The following is a 16,231-nucleotide window of genomic DNA, read 5'->3' on the forward strand; positions in this document are numbered from 1 at the left end:
TGTGCTTCCAGTTTCCATGGTGTTATGCATTAATGCTGATCAACAGATGGCACCAGGAGTTCTTTATATAAAACCCTATAAGAGAAGATGAAAACAATGCCCAGCTAACAAAAATATGTTCTGAGAATGTTTTGGTAACATTCCCGGTGAGTTATCAAAATGTTATTTCCGAATGTTCTCTGAATGTTCAAAACATCCAGTGTTTTGAAAACATTTTTTCTTCATTATATAAAAATGTTATGGTAAAGTTCCATTTGATCATTTTGCAAACATTATGAGAATGTTACTTTTGAATGATCTCATTTAAACATTTAAAAAACATTAGACAAACGTCTAACTAAAACATTAAAACATGATTAAAGACCAGATACGTTTTGAATGAACATTGTTTTTAACATTATTGAAGACAACATTATCGGAAGAACAATTGTTTATGCCTTTGAGAGAAGCTTTAGCCAAAGTTCTGAGAGTTTTCTCACACCTACCCTCTGGCATTTTGTGTTCTCTTTGTTCTAGTATTCAAAAAAGCAAATGTTTTGCGTAAGTTGAAGCTTCATGAGTTCAGTATTTTCTTATGCAGAAGCCATAACTGTTTACCATTTTATCTAAACAGTCCAAACAGTTCAGGAAGGGAACAATATTCAGAGAACAAAGGTTATGAAATAATAACTATGGCAGATAAAGGAAAAAGGAAGCCAAAGTGTGAGCGCTTCCAGTTAATGTGATGGCTGTGACAAATTAAACCAGTTCTGGAGAGGGGGTGGGGTGTGATGAGTTTTTCTGATTCTCAAAAGAAGCATGCACAATAACCCTGATGTTCTTCATGTGACCCTTTGGAGATTGTAATGTTTGATGTCTCAATCATATTTTTATTTCACTGAAATATAAGCTGTAAGGTGTTTTGCATTTACAGTTAGGAAATATCTTGGAAATAACATTTTCTGGATAAGGAAGAAAACAACAGAAAATAGCGATAGTTAAGAGATGGCAAAGTTCAATGATTGCATCTTTCTGCAGGCACGTCTTAAAGGAACAGTTCACCCCAAAATGAAAATTTGCTGAAAATGTACTTACCCTCAAGCCATCTAAGATGTTGATGAGCTTGTTTCTTTCTCCTTCAAATTTAACAGTAAATTACGACGCTCACCAATAGATCCTCTGAAACAAACTTATCTACATCTTCAATGGCTTGAGGAAGTGAATTTGTCATTTTTGGGTAAACAATAGGTAGCTTCTTCACGTAGTAATACATGTTCAACATCAAGTTAAGAATAAATTCACGTGAGTTGAGTTAATTGAATGCATTATAAACGGTACATTTATAAATAACATGAACCTAGATTTACAAATGCTGTTAAAAATGGTTACTTCTTAGTTTACGATACCTAACACATAAACCCATTTTATTCTCAAATGTTTCCTGCTGTTGGTTCACAGCTGTACCTTTTTAGCAGCAGCAGCAGTAGTGCTAGTTTGCATGTGTTTACTTTAACCGTGTGATATGTTTAGTATGAGTGATGAAACCATGCCAGCTCAGGAGCTACAGTCAGGAGCCATGAGTTCATTCAGCTGTAGAGTTACATCAGCCATGTCTGTATTACCTCTCAGCTACCTGGGGAAGAAGCACCAAGGGCCTGTCAGCATCCCCAAAGGACTACAAGCAGGAAATGTGACAAGTGTTTACTCAACCTTAGTGACACCTCCAACATCAAGCAATCTGTTGGGGTACACCTGAGCCCCGTGTGTGCATGCGAGTCCTTTGAGTGTGCAGTTTAATATCATAAATTAGATTTTCTATGATGATAAAATGTAAGGTACAGGCACGGACAAAAACTGTTAATTATATTAGGTCTACTATAAAATATTTTTGTTGCTTTAAGTCTACAAATGCGGTGGATGTAATTGCATCAGAATTGTGCAATATTTTAGTTCTTGATGTTTCGCAATATATTTCCCATGTAGTTTCCTGTCACTCCTCCACAAAGTGCATTTCGTGAACTGGCCTTGACTAACACAGATCAGTGCTGTCTACAGCCCACATGTAACTAAGAATATTTCACTCTCATTTAGCATGCCAAGAGATAGGAGCCTCCTACACATTACACTCTTCCAGCACCTGCTTGATAAACGTTTCCCCTCCTGCCAGAGCGCCTGTTTTTAAAGTCTGGCTTGGCAGCCAATGACAAGAGGACACCGCATCAGACTGGGGACTCTGTGTAAAGCAGCACTGACTACATCTGATGACAACACCTCAGCTGCTTTGCTAAACAAATAAGGATGAACAAGTGTTTTGATTAAATGTTAAAATTTAATGTGCCAGTGTATGCATCTCCCATGATGGCTGTTTGACTGACCCAACAGCTACTGATTCTTTCATATGACGTGATTTAGCAAAGTTCATTTCTATATTTTGACTTCAAACCATCTATTGAAAATGTAAAAAAAATATACATATATGTATTATTTGCCCTATTTTGACTTTCCCAAATGGTGGGATATGTTATGGTGTACATTGTCGCAATGGAAACATTTTTATTAAATAGCCTATTTTCCACAAAATCTAAACAGAACCACAAATTTGAACATTAAATGATTAATCTAATAGCACATAAATCATGAAAATATTGCACGTGCTGACAAATACCCTATTTTAATCATTACATTTCATAAAAGGTTATTAAGTGCCGTGAAAAGGTTTTTGCCCCCTTCCTGTTTTTTTTTTTTTTTACATATTCGTCACACTTAAAAGATTCAGATCATCAAACTAATTTTAATACAGTATTTCACAAAGATAACCTGAGTAAATACAAAATGCAGTTTTGAAATAATGATTTCATTTATTAAGGTAAAAAAGCTGTCCAAACCTGCCTGGCCCTACGTTAAAAAGTAATTGCCACCTAAATCTAATAACTGGTTGTGCCACCCTTGGCACTAACAACTGCAATCAAGCGTTTGCGATAACTGGCAATGAGTCTTTCACATTGCTGTGGAGGAATTTTGGCCCACTCTTCTTTGCAGAATTGTTTTAATTCAGCCACATTGGAGGGTTTTCAAGCATGAATGGACTGTTTAATGTCATGCCACAGCATCTCAATAGGATTTAAGCCTGGACTTTGACTTAACCACTCCAAAACCTTAATTTTGTTTTTCTTGAGCCATTCAGAGGTGTACTTGATGGTGAGTTTCAGATCATTGTCCTGCTGCATAACCCAAGTACGCTTGAGCTTGAGGTCACAACCTGACAGCCGGACATTCTCCTTCAGGATTTTCTGATAGAGTGCAGAATTCATGGTTCCATCAATTATGGCAAGTCATCCAGGTCCAGAAGCTGTAAAGCAGCCCCAGACCGAGATGAGCTTTTGAGTTCTTTTTGGTCAGCAGTGGCTTTTGCCTTGGAACTCTCCCATGGATGCCGTTTTTGCCCAGTCTCTTTCTTATTGTTGAATCATGAACACTGAGGCAAGTGAGGCCTGCAGTTCTTTAGATGTTGTTCTGGGTTCTTTTATGACCTCCTGGATGAGTCATCATTGCGCACTTGGAGTAGTTTTGGTAGGCCGGCCACTCCTGGGAAGGTTCACCACTGTTCCGAGTTTTCTCCATTTGTGGATAATGGCTATGACCATGGTTTGCTGGAGTCCCAAAGCCTTAGAAATGGCTTTATAACCCTTTCCAGACTGATACATGTCAACTATTTTGTTTCTCATCTGTTCTTGAATTTCTTTAGATCACGGCATGATGTGTTGCTCTTTAAGCATGCTTCACTTAGTTAGACAGGTTCTATTTAAGTGATTTCTTCACTTAAACAGGTCAACAGGTCTGGCAGTAATCAGGCCTGGGTTTGACTAGTGAAATTTAACTCAGCTTTCTAAAATAATGTGGTTAATCACAGTTCTTTCATGATTTAACAATAGGGGGCAATTAATTTTTCATGTAGGGCCAGGTAGGTTTGGACAGCTTTTTTCCCTTAATAAATTAAATCATCATTTAAAAACTGCATTTTGTATTTACTTTCATTATCTTTGTGTAATATAAAAATTAGTTTGATGATCTGAATCTTTTAAGTGTGACAAATATGCAAAAGATTTTAAAAACAGGTAGGGGGCAAAAACCTTTTCATGGCACTGTGTATATATATATATATATATATATATATATATATATGTATATATAGGCCTATATACATGTTCTGGAGTGATTTTAACAGGTCCAAAGAAAGTTGTTTTTGAACAATGTGTCTCTTAAAAACAATTTCACGTATTGTATAAATGGTCACATAAGCTGTTTATCCCTATACACACATTAGCAGGATGTTATCTATCCTTTTAAACCGCAGTGACATAGATACACCCTTTGTTCTAACTCCAATGTCAGGCATGTGTGTTGACCAGACTTTTATAAATCTTTAGCCTTGAGGAAAAGACACAAAAAAACAATGATCGGGATGAGGGAAAAGATTATGTAGACAGAATAGGTCAACAAGAGCCATTACGACCATATGCCGTATAGATGCAAACCTATTTATACAAATGACTGTGTTTGATTTATCAATTAAAATGTTTCAAATACTGACTAAAATGAACTTCTGATCATAATCTGGTGTGCTTCCCATGACACTCATTTCTATCATTTTTTTCCCTGAAAGCTCCACTAAATGCTGGCATGATGTTACTAGCAGCAATACTGGGGACAGTGATTCTTTGTTATAAAAAATGTGCACACAAATACTAAATTAACTAAAAGTATGATTCAGATTTTAGGAAGTGCAAAATAGAATTTCTCCTTTAACACTTCTACTTTGTTACAGAGTGGAACTTAAAAAATCAGGGCAGATGACATAGCCCAAAATTGTATATTTTAGGAAATGTAACATTTCAACACTTTTAGAAATAAGAAGAACATTTAAGACAGAATTAAACAGTATTGCTACTATATCCTTTAAACCTAGATTTAAAAAAATCTTTAAAATCTTACTACCGTACTCTATAATCCCACATTCTCTTCAGATTCCCTCTTCGTTTAAACTTCAAAATCTTAGTGCTGTTAAAACCTTGTACATATTTATAGCACAGATTAACAGGTGTCAAATCATGCTTGAAGAGGAATCTGGAAAACTTTACAGTAGCTGAAGGGTGCCAAAAAAAAAAAAAAAAAAAAAAATCATTTCTATACTCATGCTGTTGGTATATTTTAGCCAAATGAGAATCAAGGTGGTTAACCACAAATGATTAACAGATGGAACACATTTCTAACGGTAACCTGCAACAGGATATGTACCTGAACAAAACAAGGTATTTGGAGGTGTTGAGAGCATTAGTATTTTCTAGCACAACCTGACTATTTTCATGAAAATCTCTTGCTGCTGTTGTGGTTAAAGGCCCCTCACTCGACCTCTGAGGCCCTCGCTGGGTGAAAGGTCACAGAGAGAACATGCATGCCAATCCAAGGTCGAAGACTATTTAAAACATTTCATTTATCAAGTAAACCTCACCAAACATAAATATGTTTTCCCGTAAAATATTCTACTATTTTTATTTTATCCTATTTTTCTCCTTATTTGCCATAAGCATTACATGACTTTTGTGCCCATTAAGTAACAACAGACTGTGTCAGTCCTCTGATCATTTATCATAATTAGTTTAAAAAAAAGGATTAGCTACCAGGGCAGATCCAAATATTTAACAACAGTGACATTCAACTATGCTGATATGTGACACTTTATTATGAGGAACATTTTCAATATTGAATATAATTTAGTAATTTATTTGAAATTACTATTTAAAAATAAATGGATGTAATGAATACAATCATTACAAACATAAATAACAGAAAAATAATGTTTGTTTGTTTGTTTCTCAACATTGAAACGTATAATTGTAAAACACTAAAATATTAAACTTTTTACATATCATAAATACTTTAAATTGTCTTTATTGATTGTGCAGATAACTATGAAATTGAAAGCCCATTTCTGCCACGAAAAAATAAAAAATTAAAAGGGTAACTGCGTCTTCACAATTTAGACTTTGTTTCTCACAATTCTAAGAAAAAAGTCACATTTGTGAGATATAAAAACAGAATTGCAAGATGTAAACTAGCAATTCTGAAAAAAGTGAAATTTGTCAGATGTAAACTTTGAATTTTGACTTTTAAGAATTGTAATTGCAAATTTTTATTCACAATTCTGACTTTTTTTCTTAGAATTGCAAGTTTATATCTAACAATTCTGAGTTTCTATCTTACAATTTTGAAAAAAAAAAGTCAGAAGTGTGAAATATAAACTCATAATTGCAAAAAACAAACAAACTAAAAAAAAAACAATTCCCTTAATTATTATTTTTTATTCTGGATATATATATATATATATATTTTTTTTATTAGGAAATGGGCTTCCATAGATAACCTTGTGTCTCATTACCACTGGTATGTTTAGTCCGAGGTCACTGAGGATGTTTCTGGTTTGTATTGTTTGACAGTTTCAACAATAGTTGAAACCTCTGCCATGGCACCTTTACCTGTGAAGACAGCAAGACTGGAATGTAAGACGAGCCAAAACACAAGAAACATTAATTCATTAAGTCCTTCTTTGATCAAAGAGCATGCTTATCAAAGCCTGCCAGATTCCATCTGTTTGATCTTCAGTTAACGAATAATGCATGAGTAATTTCACACACTGATGCAAATTTTTAATCTGTTCCATTTTCCCTTATCAATGCAATTGCCTCATAAAAGCCATACACTTTCTTAGAAGATACCTTCATCTCCACAGACTAATTTTTTGGCAATGCATGGTATCTCAACGTAGCCAAAGCTTTTAAGCGTGGCCACTTGCTGTGCAGTGATAGGGTGCTGCCACATGGCTGTGTTCATAGCAGGACAGAAGAGCAGAGGACGGCTGGTGTCCCAGGCCCGTACCACACATGTCTGTCATGAACAAAACGGATAAACACACTTAGATACTAATGTATCAAAACAAATCCATACAAAATGCCACAACAATGTAATAAATACACGACCTACCAGGAGGTTGTCACATATTCCATTGGCAATTTTACCAAGTGTGTTGGCATCCAGTGGAGCGATTACTAGCAGATCAGCCCAACGTCTAAGTTCGATATGAAGCACAGGGTCAGAGCGCTTTGTCCACATCTAGCATAGAAATATAAAGAAAACCCTTCATATCTTCTATGAAAAATGAATCTGGCTACTGATGTAACGTCACAGCAGGAAACAATATTATGTTGTTCTTTGAACAGTGAAAATACATCGCTTCCTCTTCAAAGGCTGTACTTACCTCCCACTCATCCTTATCTGTGAACACACGGACAGGGACTTCATTGATATCGTAAAAATGAGTGGCATGGTCTGTAGTGACCACACGGACATCAACCTAGAGAACAGAACAGAAAAAATGTTCACTTTTTAAATCTAGCTTTTAACCTTGAAGCACCAGATGTAAAATAATTTCTAATTTAGAATAACAAATGAACAGGACAAAAAACTTAAAGTAAAGATAAATATATGAAATATATATTTTTTGCTTTTTAATTTTATATATTTATTCAGTTATTTAGTTATTTATTACTAAATCAATCAATCAATAAAAATAAATAAATAAATAAATAAATAAATGTACTCAAGATGTAATTGTTTTATTAATTCTGAAAGGCAAAATGCAACAAACCAAAATAAATTGATTAAAATTATATAGAAATAACCCCATGTTAACTTAAATTAGAACTAAACATAAAAACTCTTAAAAGAGAACTAGCATAATTTCCATCTTAAAAAAGTTTACTTTGTATTCTATAAATTAAGATATATAATATAGTCATATTAGAATAACTTTCTATGTTGTAACAAATAGCACTCCCTAGTGGATAAATGTGTGAAATGACAATGGCGAACATGATAAACTCAAGGACAGCAGTGGCTCTGTGAAATCAAGCAGAAACTGTTTGAATATATATATACACTTACCCCTGGAATCTCAAGTAGTTGTGTTACCAACAAAGGCGCCTTGAGTGCAGCTACACTGCCAGTCAAACCAACTAGAACATGAAATTTTCTACTATTTGTTTGCAAGTCCAGTTGTATATGATCAGATTCAGAATTCTGCAGCATCATAAAAACATAAAACTTAATCTTGTTAACTATACAAGACTTTATATTTGGTTAGTTCCCCCTGTCTAAAGTATTTCTCTTGTAAGGTATGATATTTGTATCATTCATATTTGAAATGTACTTCGAGATTAAATTTTATTGGACAATTAAACTGCACATTTAAGTAGCAGTCCGTGTATGTCAGTAGTCGCTCATTCTTCACGTTTTGTCCACTTCCGTAAACATTGGAGCTGTTACAATCATCGTCACAGCGCCGTCGCTGGCCGGAAGTACCGAGTAAAATGACACATGAAGCCGTCAAACGTCAAATATTCTTACTTATAGGATGATATACGCCTTTATTTGTGAGAATGAAATATAATTTGAACTTCATTTAAAAAAGTCATTCCCAGTGACGAATTGTGCTACCCATAATCCTGAGGGCAGCTCAAGTATAGGCTATTAAATATTGTAAATATTTACAGTATTAAATATTGTAAATAAAATATATAATAAAAATCGATAAATTGATAGTTTTGTATTGCACATTGTATTTATTTTTAATTTCGCATGATTGTAGTTCATTTGTTCGATTACGTCATTCGCAGTGCTTCATGGGTAGCGTAGTTCATTGTCTTGTACCGTTGTCCTTTTCTCCGATTTCCGTTTCTTTAAATACATGTTTGAAAGCTGCGACTTGTCTCATGGCCGGGTGGTTTGATTTGAGGCTTAAAACCTTTTACTTTTGACGTTTTATAGAAAATTAATTGGATACTTCCGGAACTTGAAAAAGAGGGCGGTGAGTGTTGCGTTCATGACACGTGCACGCACGCGCACTCGAAGAATATTCTGGACAAATGACAGAATCTTTGGAAACGTCTTCCGGCTGCTTGTTGCAAGATTTACATTGCCCGTCATTCATTGTTAAATCTGAGGCGCATTGTTTAATGTGAATATTTGAAATGCAGGCTCTCACACCTCACGTGTATTGGGCGCAGCGGCATGGGGAGATATACCTGCGAGTGGAGATCAGTGATGCACAGGTAAGAAAAACTTGCTCTGGGGCAATTGTTTCATAATAGTCCTTTTCTTATTCTGCTTCCTTTTCGCATTTATTGCATTTAATATATATGAAAATCCAGCTCGTTTGTTACAGAACTATAAAAGTGAATGGTGTTACGCTGATATTCTGTTGAATAACATCAGCCTCTGTAGGTCTGTTGACAGGGCTTGCATCAAGCCTAGATCTCAGAGAATAAAAATGAAGATTACTGAAAGGGAGATCATGAATTGATCCTGCTGGACCCACTAACCATCTGGCCCAACCATCTGGTACAATGACAGAGCAATGTTTTATTTACAATCCAGTTTCTGACACAGTATCTGCCCCTTTCCCCCTCATTGCTTTCTCAGGGCAGGTTAAAGCATGTTTGACCAGTCTACTAATTAAGGTGAATAGATAGAATATCCTTCTGCCACTGAGCGCTCTGGAACAAAGGTGGTATTTCTGTTCTATATTAATAGGGTTGCTTTATGCAAATAAATGTTAAAACAGTTTGGAAAGCTGTTACATTGTTTACCTTAGTATGTCTCCAATAAGTCAGAATGGCAAAAGAAAAATAAATGCCATACATCGGTCAAAACATTATGACTTTTGGCATTTTAATTGCCAACCCTGTCAACACAAGCCCCAAAAAACGGTATGTATGTATACACACGTGGTCAGAATTGTTGGTACCCTTGGTAAATATGATCAAAGTAGGGTGTGAAAATAAATGTGCATTTTTAATCCTTTTGATCTTTTATTTTTTTTAAATCACAAAAATCTAAGCTTTCATTGGAGAATAAGAATTTAAAATGGGGGGAAATATCATTATGAGATCAGTGTTTTTTTCTCAAATACATGTTGGACACAATTACTGGCACCCCTAGAAATTCTTATGAGTAAAATATCTCTGAAGTATATTCCCATTCATGTTCACAATTTTAAGCACACCAGCGTGATTATGAACATAAAATTATCCAGCCATGGCTTCCTGTCTCATAGAAATATAAATAGGAGGGAAAACAAAACAAAGGCCAAATTCCAAATTAATCATCCATCACAATGAGAAAAAACAAAGAATATATTTCTGAAGTGCAGCAAAATTGAGCTTCACAAATTAGTGAAGTGGCTTTAAGAAAAGAGCTAGAGCAGTGAAAATTCCCATTTCCACCATCAGGGCAATAATTAAGAATTTCCAATCAACATAAATGTTACGAAACTGCCTGGAAGAGGACGTGTGCCTATATCGTCCTAATGCACGGTGAGAAGGAGAGTTTGAGTGGTTAAAGACTCTTCAAGTATCACAGCTGGAGAATTGCAGAAAAAGGTTGAGTTCAGGGTCAGAAAACCTTTTAAAAAATGATCAAACAGCACCTACATCACCACATGTTGTTTGGGAGGGTTTCAAGAGAAATTCTCCTCGCTCATCCAAAAACAATCTCCAGCATATTCAGTTATCAGACACGACTGGAACTTCAAATGGGACTGGCTTCTATGGTCAGATGTAACTAAAAAATTAACTTTTTAGCAGCTAACAATCAAGATGGGTTTGGTGAACACAGAGATAAAAAGTACCCCATGTGTACAATGAAATATACTGCTGTATTTTTGATGTTGTGGGCCTATATTTCTGCTGGAGGTCCTGGACATCTTGTTTAGACACATGACATCACTGATTCTATCAAATACCAACAGATAAAAAATCAATACGTGACTGACTCTGTTAGAAATCTTATAATGGGCCATGTTTGGATCTTCCAACCGTACAATAATCCAAACACAAACCTCAAAAACAACACAAAAATGGGTCACTGAGCACAAAACCAAGCTTCTGCTGGCCATTCCAGTCCTCTGACCTGAACCCTATAGAAAATGAGTGGAGTGAACTGAAGAGAAGCACCAACATGGAGCTGGGAATCTAAAGGGTCTGGAGTGATTCTGGATGAAGGAATGGTCTCTGATCTCTTGTCAGGTGTTCTCTAACCTCATCAGGCATTATAGGAGAAAACTCCTATACTATTTTGGCAAATGGAGGTTTCAAAAAGTATTGAATAAAAGGGTGCTGTTAATTGTGGCCAATGTGTATTAGAGAAAAATGTTTATTTCATAATGATATTTGCCCCCATTTTAAATTCTTATTATCCAGTGAAAGGTTAGATTTTTGTGAATTTTTAAAAAATAATAGATCAAAAGGATTAACAATGCAGATTAATTTCCACAGCCTTCTTTGATCATATTTACCAAGGGTACCAACAATTCTGACCACGTGTGTGTGTATGTATGTATATATATATATATATATAGTTTTCCAGGTCAACATATAACACTTTTGAGAAGCCCCCAGTTGAGAACCACGGTTATATAAACTGTTCAGTACATAATAGAATTTTACCAGGCAGGGATTCCATGGAGCAAGAAGAATGCAAAAATCTGTGTTATAATATTGGTCTGCTGGTCATTTGTAGACTAATAAGTGTAATCGTTCAAATCTATTCATTTCAAATATTGTAACCACTTTAAAATGATTTTAAAAAACATGGAATGTCAATGATCAGAAAGCCTGACAAAATGTGTTTTTCTATTGTAATCCATTCATTACTGATGCTTTATTGTTTTATAACTGCGTATTATGATGTCCGTTTGATGCATGGTGCATTTGAGGGCATTGTACTGATAAAACAGGCAGTGGGAGGAGGAGCTTGAAACTTTACTTCATACTTCTTTGTACTCGTTTCGTCTCTATCGCACAGAGTCTCAGTATTGGTGTAGAAGAGAACATCCTTCACTTCAAAGGTACATCTCACGACTAACCATCAGCTGGATGCTCTTTCTTTTTGGTTGTGTGACTTCTGTTTATTCTGCTCTTTTCAAGGTCAAGGGCATGGTGCAAAAGGAGAAAATGAATATGAATTCAGTCTGGAATTCTTAAAACCTGTTAAACCTGAGGTAACAGCCATCTTCCTTTATACTGTTGTGAGAAATTTTTGAAAACATATGTAAAGTGTTTGGTTGCACAATGAAGCGAGATGAACATTTACCTTGTCAAAAACAGAAGCACATTTGGTTTGATGCTTTGTTCTGTTTGATTATGTTGGAGGAACATGAAAATGTTTGTGTCCACAGGTGAAACACAAATCCACCCAGCGGCAGGTGAATATCACAGTAAAGAAGCAGGGCCACGTCTGGTGGGATCGACTCACTAAACAAGAGAAGAAGCCTCTGTTTTTAGCACCTGATTTTGACCGCTGGCTGGATGAGTCAGATGCAGAAATGGAGCTCAGAGAGAAGGTGAAGAGGTTTACTAATAACCATAAACACAAATTATTTGTTATACTTGAGGAGCTTCATAGTAGTGCACTGTCTGATGTGTTAAACTGCTTTTTGTACACAGGAAGAGAAAATAAACAAAATCAACATTGAGTCAAGGGTTCGTAAGGACCGTGAGTATATATTTAATTCTTTCAAGTAGAAAGTAAACGCATCGGGTCAGCTTACCGAATAATAACCATGTATTCATTACTCTTTTATGTTACTGTGTTTACAGCTTTTCTTGGCTTGAAAAAAGGTTTTCTCTTTATGTACAACTTGGTCCAGTTCCTCGGTTATTCCTGGATATTTGTCAACATGACTGTACGTCTGTTCATTCTTGGGCAAGGTTAGTCTAGCTTTTCAACTTTTTGTAAGCAGCTTAAAGATACACTTCTGCTTTTTAGCTGTTGTTATTGTGAGGAAATGCATCTCATTTGATTTTTTTTTTTTTTAGAAGGCCTGCAGGTCTGTTATGCAAATTTTTGTATATGTGTATATATATGTATGTGTATATATATATATATATATATATATATATATATATATATATATATATATATATATATATATAGAGAGAGAGAGAGAGAGGGAGGAAAAAAATCAGTTTAGGGCTTCTAAATCCCTTTCAAACCCAGGTTAAATAATGTAAATTCTCAGTGGGCATTTTAGAAGTGGGGATTTTCCCCGGGGGTTAAGAAACCCCTGCTCAGAAACATGGAGAGCACAGCTTTTGCAGTGTTTATGTAAACAAGTTGTGTGTTGCATTTATCCAATCAATGACACTGACACCACAAATATGCAAATAAGAACGTTAACCCAGAATCTAGGACTGTACAGTGTGAAACATCAGCGTATCAATACCCAGGATTAATTGTTAACCTGGGATGAATTATGAGCAGTGTGAAAAAGTCACTTTAATTGGTTGGTGTAAAGTGGTTCTCCAAACTGTGAAAACAGTTTTCTATGTGTCAGGGTTCAGTATGGTCTTTACTGTTTTTTTTTTTTTTTTTTTCTCAACCCAACAGATTCTTTCTACGATACATTTCATACCATTGCCGACGTGATGTACTTCTGTCAGATGCTGGCAATAATGGAGGTTATTAATCCTGCTGTTGGATTGGTTAAGACTGGAGTCATGCCTGCTTTCATTCAGGTATGTCTGGTGCACCTCATTCTTTTGTAATCAATTAAATGCACTTCATTATATACTGCTTTGAATAATCAGTTTCATGACAGTGAGATATTTACATTCCTCTTGTTAAAGGTGATGGGGAGGAACTTCATCCTTTTTGTCATATTTGGCACTTTGGAGGATATGCAGAACAAGCCAGTGGTCTTCTTTGTCTTCTATCTATGGAGTATGATTGAGATATTCAGGTAATTAATAGTGTGTTACATGTGCATGTTTATTAAGAGCATATTTTCTGCTGATGGTGAGGAAATGTAGGAGTTTGTGTGGTGGGGTAGTCTGCATTCTTTATCTACAGGATATCCTCTTTGTGCTAATATTTCAACTTCCTATTTGCAGTCCTTAGTTTTTTAAAGCAAAAGCATTTTCTTTTCAAAATATACTGAAAATTAGAAGCTAAATTGGAATTACAGCAACAGAATACATACTACATTTGAAAGAAATTTACCTGTGTATCTTTTTGAGCTTTGTATATTTATAAATATGTAGGTTAATGATTTTAGGCCGTTTTTATGTTCTTTGCTCTTTCATCAGTGATGTGGTTTGTGTACAGCCACAGTTTATCCACACTTCTTCCGCTATCATTCTCTTCCTGTTGGCTCACACAACTTATCACTAGGAGACAAACATCCGTGTGCAGTGAAATGGCAGAGTCAGTACCTCAAAACTAGGGCTGAAAGCAGTGTAACGTGTTCATTTGACAATATATAAATGAGAATACATATCTGTAATAGTATTGAGTGTTATATTTTTGTAATTTGTTTATATTTTATTAAATAAATATACACTTACCAGTAACTTCAAAAGTTTGGGGTCACTAAGATTTTTTTAATTTTTATTCAGCATTAAATTAAGTGGCAGTAAAGGGATTTACAATTACAAAAGATTTCTATTTTAAATAAATGCTGTTCTTTTGGAATTTGTATTCATTGACTAACCCTGACATTTTTTTATCATGGTTTCTCAAAAAAAAAAAAAAATGTTTTCAACATTGATAATAATCAGAAATGCTTCCTGAGCATCAAATCAACAGTGACAGTGAAGACTGGAGTAATGACAACTGAAAATTCAGCTTTGCATCACAGAAATATATTAAAATTAGAAAAAAATTAAATTATAATAGTTTCACAATATTGTTTTACTGTATTTTTGATCAAATCAATGCAGTCTTTGTGAGTATAACAGACTCACAAGAACAAAACTCTTACTGGCGCCAAACTTTTTAAATGGTAGTGTGTATTTTTCTATTAGTGTTGTAATCATCTGAGCCCTACAGCTCAGTCCTAAAAGGGACCTTCTGTTGAATAAAAATGGATCTAATCCTGCATTTGTAAAATTGAACCATAGGTATCCTTTCTACATGTTGGCCTGCATTGATACGGAATGGAAGTTGTTGACTTGGTTGAGATACACCATATGGATGCCACTGTACCCTCTTGGAGTTCTAGCTGAAGGTATGTGTTCTCAAATCATAATCTGTAGATTGTCCCTACCAAAAGGAAAAATCATGATGGGCTGTTCATGAGAAGGTGAGACATTAATGTATAATGTACAAGTGTAACTGACAGCTTTTCTTATGCTCCCTTATATTATGATCAGCTGTGGCGGTGATCCAGTCCATCCCCATCTTTGATGAAAGCAAACTCCTCAGTATTCCTCTGCCTAAAGCCATTGGCTTCTCTCTCAGCTTTTCCTACATCCTGCAGCTCTACCTGGTGATCATGTTCTTGGGTAAGGTCCACAAAACACATGCAAAAAAGTGAATGCAGGGTTCTTCCCACAATGTTTGTCCAGTGTATTTATAGACATTTTGAGCATAAACTGAGTATAAATTGCCATTACAGTTTCATGACATTTAAATGTTTTAAATTCCCTAATATTTCCAAGTTCTCCATGTCTGTAGGAACCCTGTAAGAGTATAACTCCTATGCGAAAAAAATATATTTTTGACAATTTCAGGCCTCTTCATCAACTTCCGCCACCTCTTCAAGCAAAGGAGTAGACGGTTTCGCACAAAAAAGAGGAAAGCCAACTGAGTGGAAGGGGAAGCCACATGTGTCACTCTCCATGTGTATCTATCTCTGTTTTCTTTGGTTTAATTTGCCGTCTCCATTTTCTTTCTTTACATTTGCCCTTTGTCACAGAGAAGTCATTACTGAGGGAAAACCATCTCTTCTTTCAAACACCAACTCAAGTGCATTTACTTTCTACATGCTGAAAGACCATGTCTGAGTTGTAGAGGATATGGATGATTAATTTAAAACACTAGAAAGAAATAGATCTTATCAAACCAGGACTATGAAGGTATTTATACATTGTATCATTCCATCTATATGCAGTATGCTTGTGTGTTTGATGTTATAGATTAGCTGTGTGACAGGTTTACAGAAGTAACATTATATTTTCCGGTCATTGCCTGAGATGTGTTTTAGTAGTCGTTTCTGTTGACACCGCACTGATAACAACAACATAGACCATGAACCTCAGGGAAAACGCCATGAAGCGTTTAAGTCACATGAGAAGAGCCGGTTCAGTGTCGTTGGATGTGAATGTGTAAATGAAACGGTGAAATGTTTAATTAAATTTCA

General features: G+C 35.3%; 2 protein-coding genes across 2 annotated transcripts; one reads left to right on the forward strand and one right to left on the reverse strand.

Moving 5' to 3' along the window:
* Positions 1-4,189: 4,189 nt before the first annotated feature.
* Positions 4,190-8,423, reverse strand: ppcdc (phosphopantothenoylcysteine decarboxylase). The gene is made up of 5 exons (XM_058751610.1): positions 7,978-8,423; positions 7,292-7,387; positions 7,018-7,146; positions 6,753-6,921; positions 4,190-6,512 (listed from the first exon to the last, which is right to left on the reverse strand). The coding sequence occupies exons 1-5, from the start codon at positions 8,122-8,124 to the stop codon at positions 6,427-6,429; spliced, it is 627 nt and encodes a 208-aa protein (XP_058607593.1). The 5' UTR covers positions 8,125-8,423; the 3' UTR covers positions 4,190-6,426.
* Positions 8,424-8,909: 486 nt separating this feature from the next.
* On the forward strand, positions 8,910-16,127 carry hacd3 (3-hydroxyacyl-CoA dehydratase 3). The gene is made up of 11 exons (XM_058751914.1): positions 8,910-9,143; positions 11,896-11,938; positions 12,018-12,091; positions 12,269-12,433; positions 12,537-12,585; positions 12,690-12,800; positions 13,480-13,607; positions 13,719-13,831; positions 14,991-15,097; positions 15,243-15,374; positions 15,603-16,127. The coding sequence occupies exons 1-11, from the start codon at positions 9,063-9,065 to the stop codon at positions 15,677-15,679; spliced, it is 1,080 nt and encodes a 359-aa protein (XP_058607897.1). The 5' UTR covers positions 8,910-9,062; the 3' UTR covers positions 15,680-16,127.
* Positions 16,128-16,231: the final 104 nt, after the last annotated feature.

This window comes from Onychostoma macrolepis, chromosome 18 (genome assembly GCF_012432095.1).
Source record: "Onychostoma macrolepis isolate SWU-2019 chromosome 18, ASM1243209v1, whole genome shotgun sequence".
NCBI classification, from domain to species: domain Eukaryota; kingdom Metazoa; phylum Chordata; class Actinopteri; order Cypriniformes; family Cyprinidae; genus Onychostoma; species Onychostoma macrolepis.

Coding starts and splice junctions, on each gene's coding strand:
- ppcdc (XM_058751610.1), bottom strand. CDS start 8,124: ATGATGCTGCAGAATTCTGAATCTGATCATATACAACTGGACTTGCAA. Junction 6,922..7,017: donor GAATATGTGACAACCTCCTG/GTAGGTCGTGTA, acceptor TGTTCATGACAG/ACATGTGTGGTACGGGCCTG. Junction 6,513..6,752: donor ATTAGTCTGTGGAGATGAAG/GTATCTTCTAAG, acceptor CTGTCTTCACAG/GTAAAGGTGCCATGGCAGAG.
- hacd3 (XM_058751914.1), top strand. CDS start 9,063: ATGCAGGCTCTCACACCTCACGTGTATTGGGCGCAGCGGCATGGGGAG. Junction 12,586..12,689: donor GTCAAGGGTTCGTAAGGACC/GTGAGTATATAT, acceptor CTGTGTTTACAG/CTTTTCTTGGCTTGAAAAAA. Junction 13,832..14,990: donor AGTATGATTGAGATATTCAG/GTAATTAATAGT, acceptor ATTGAACCATAG/GTATCCTTTCTACATGTTGG.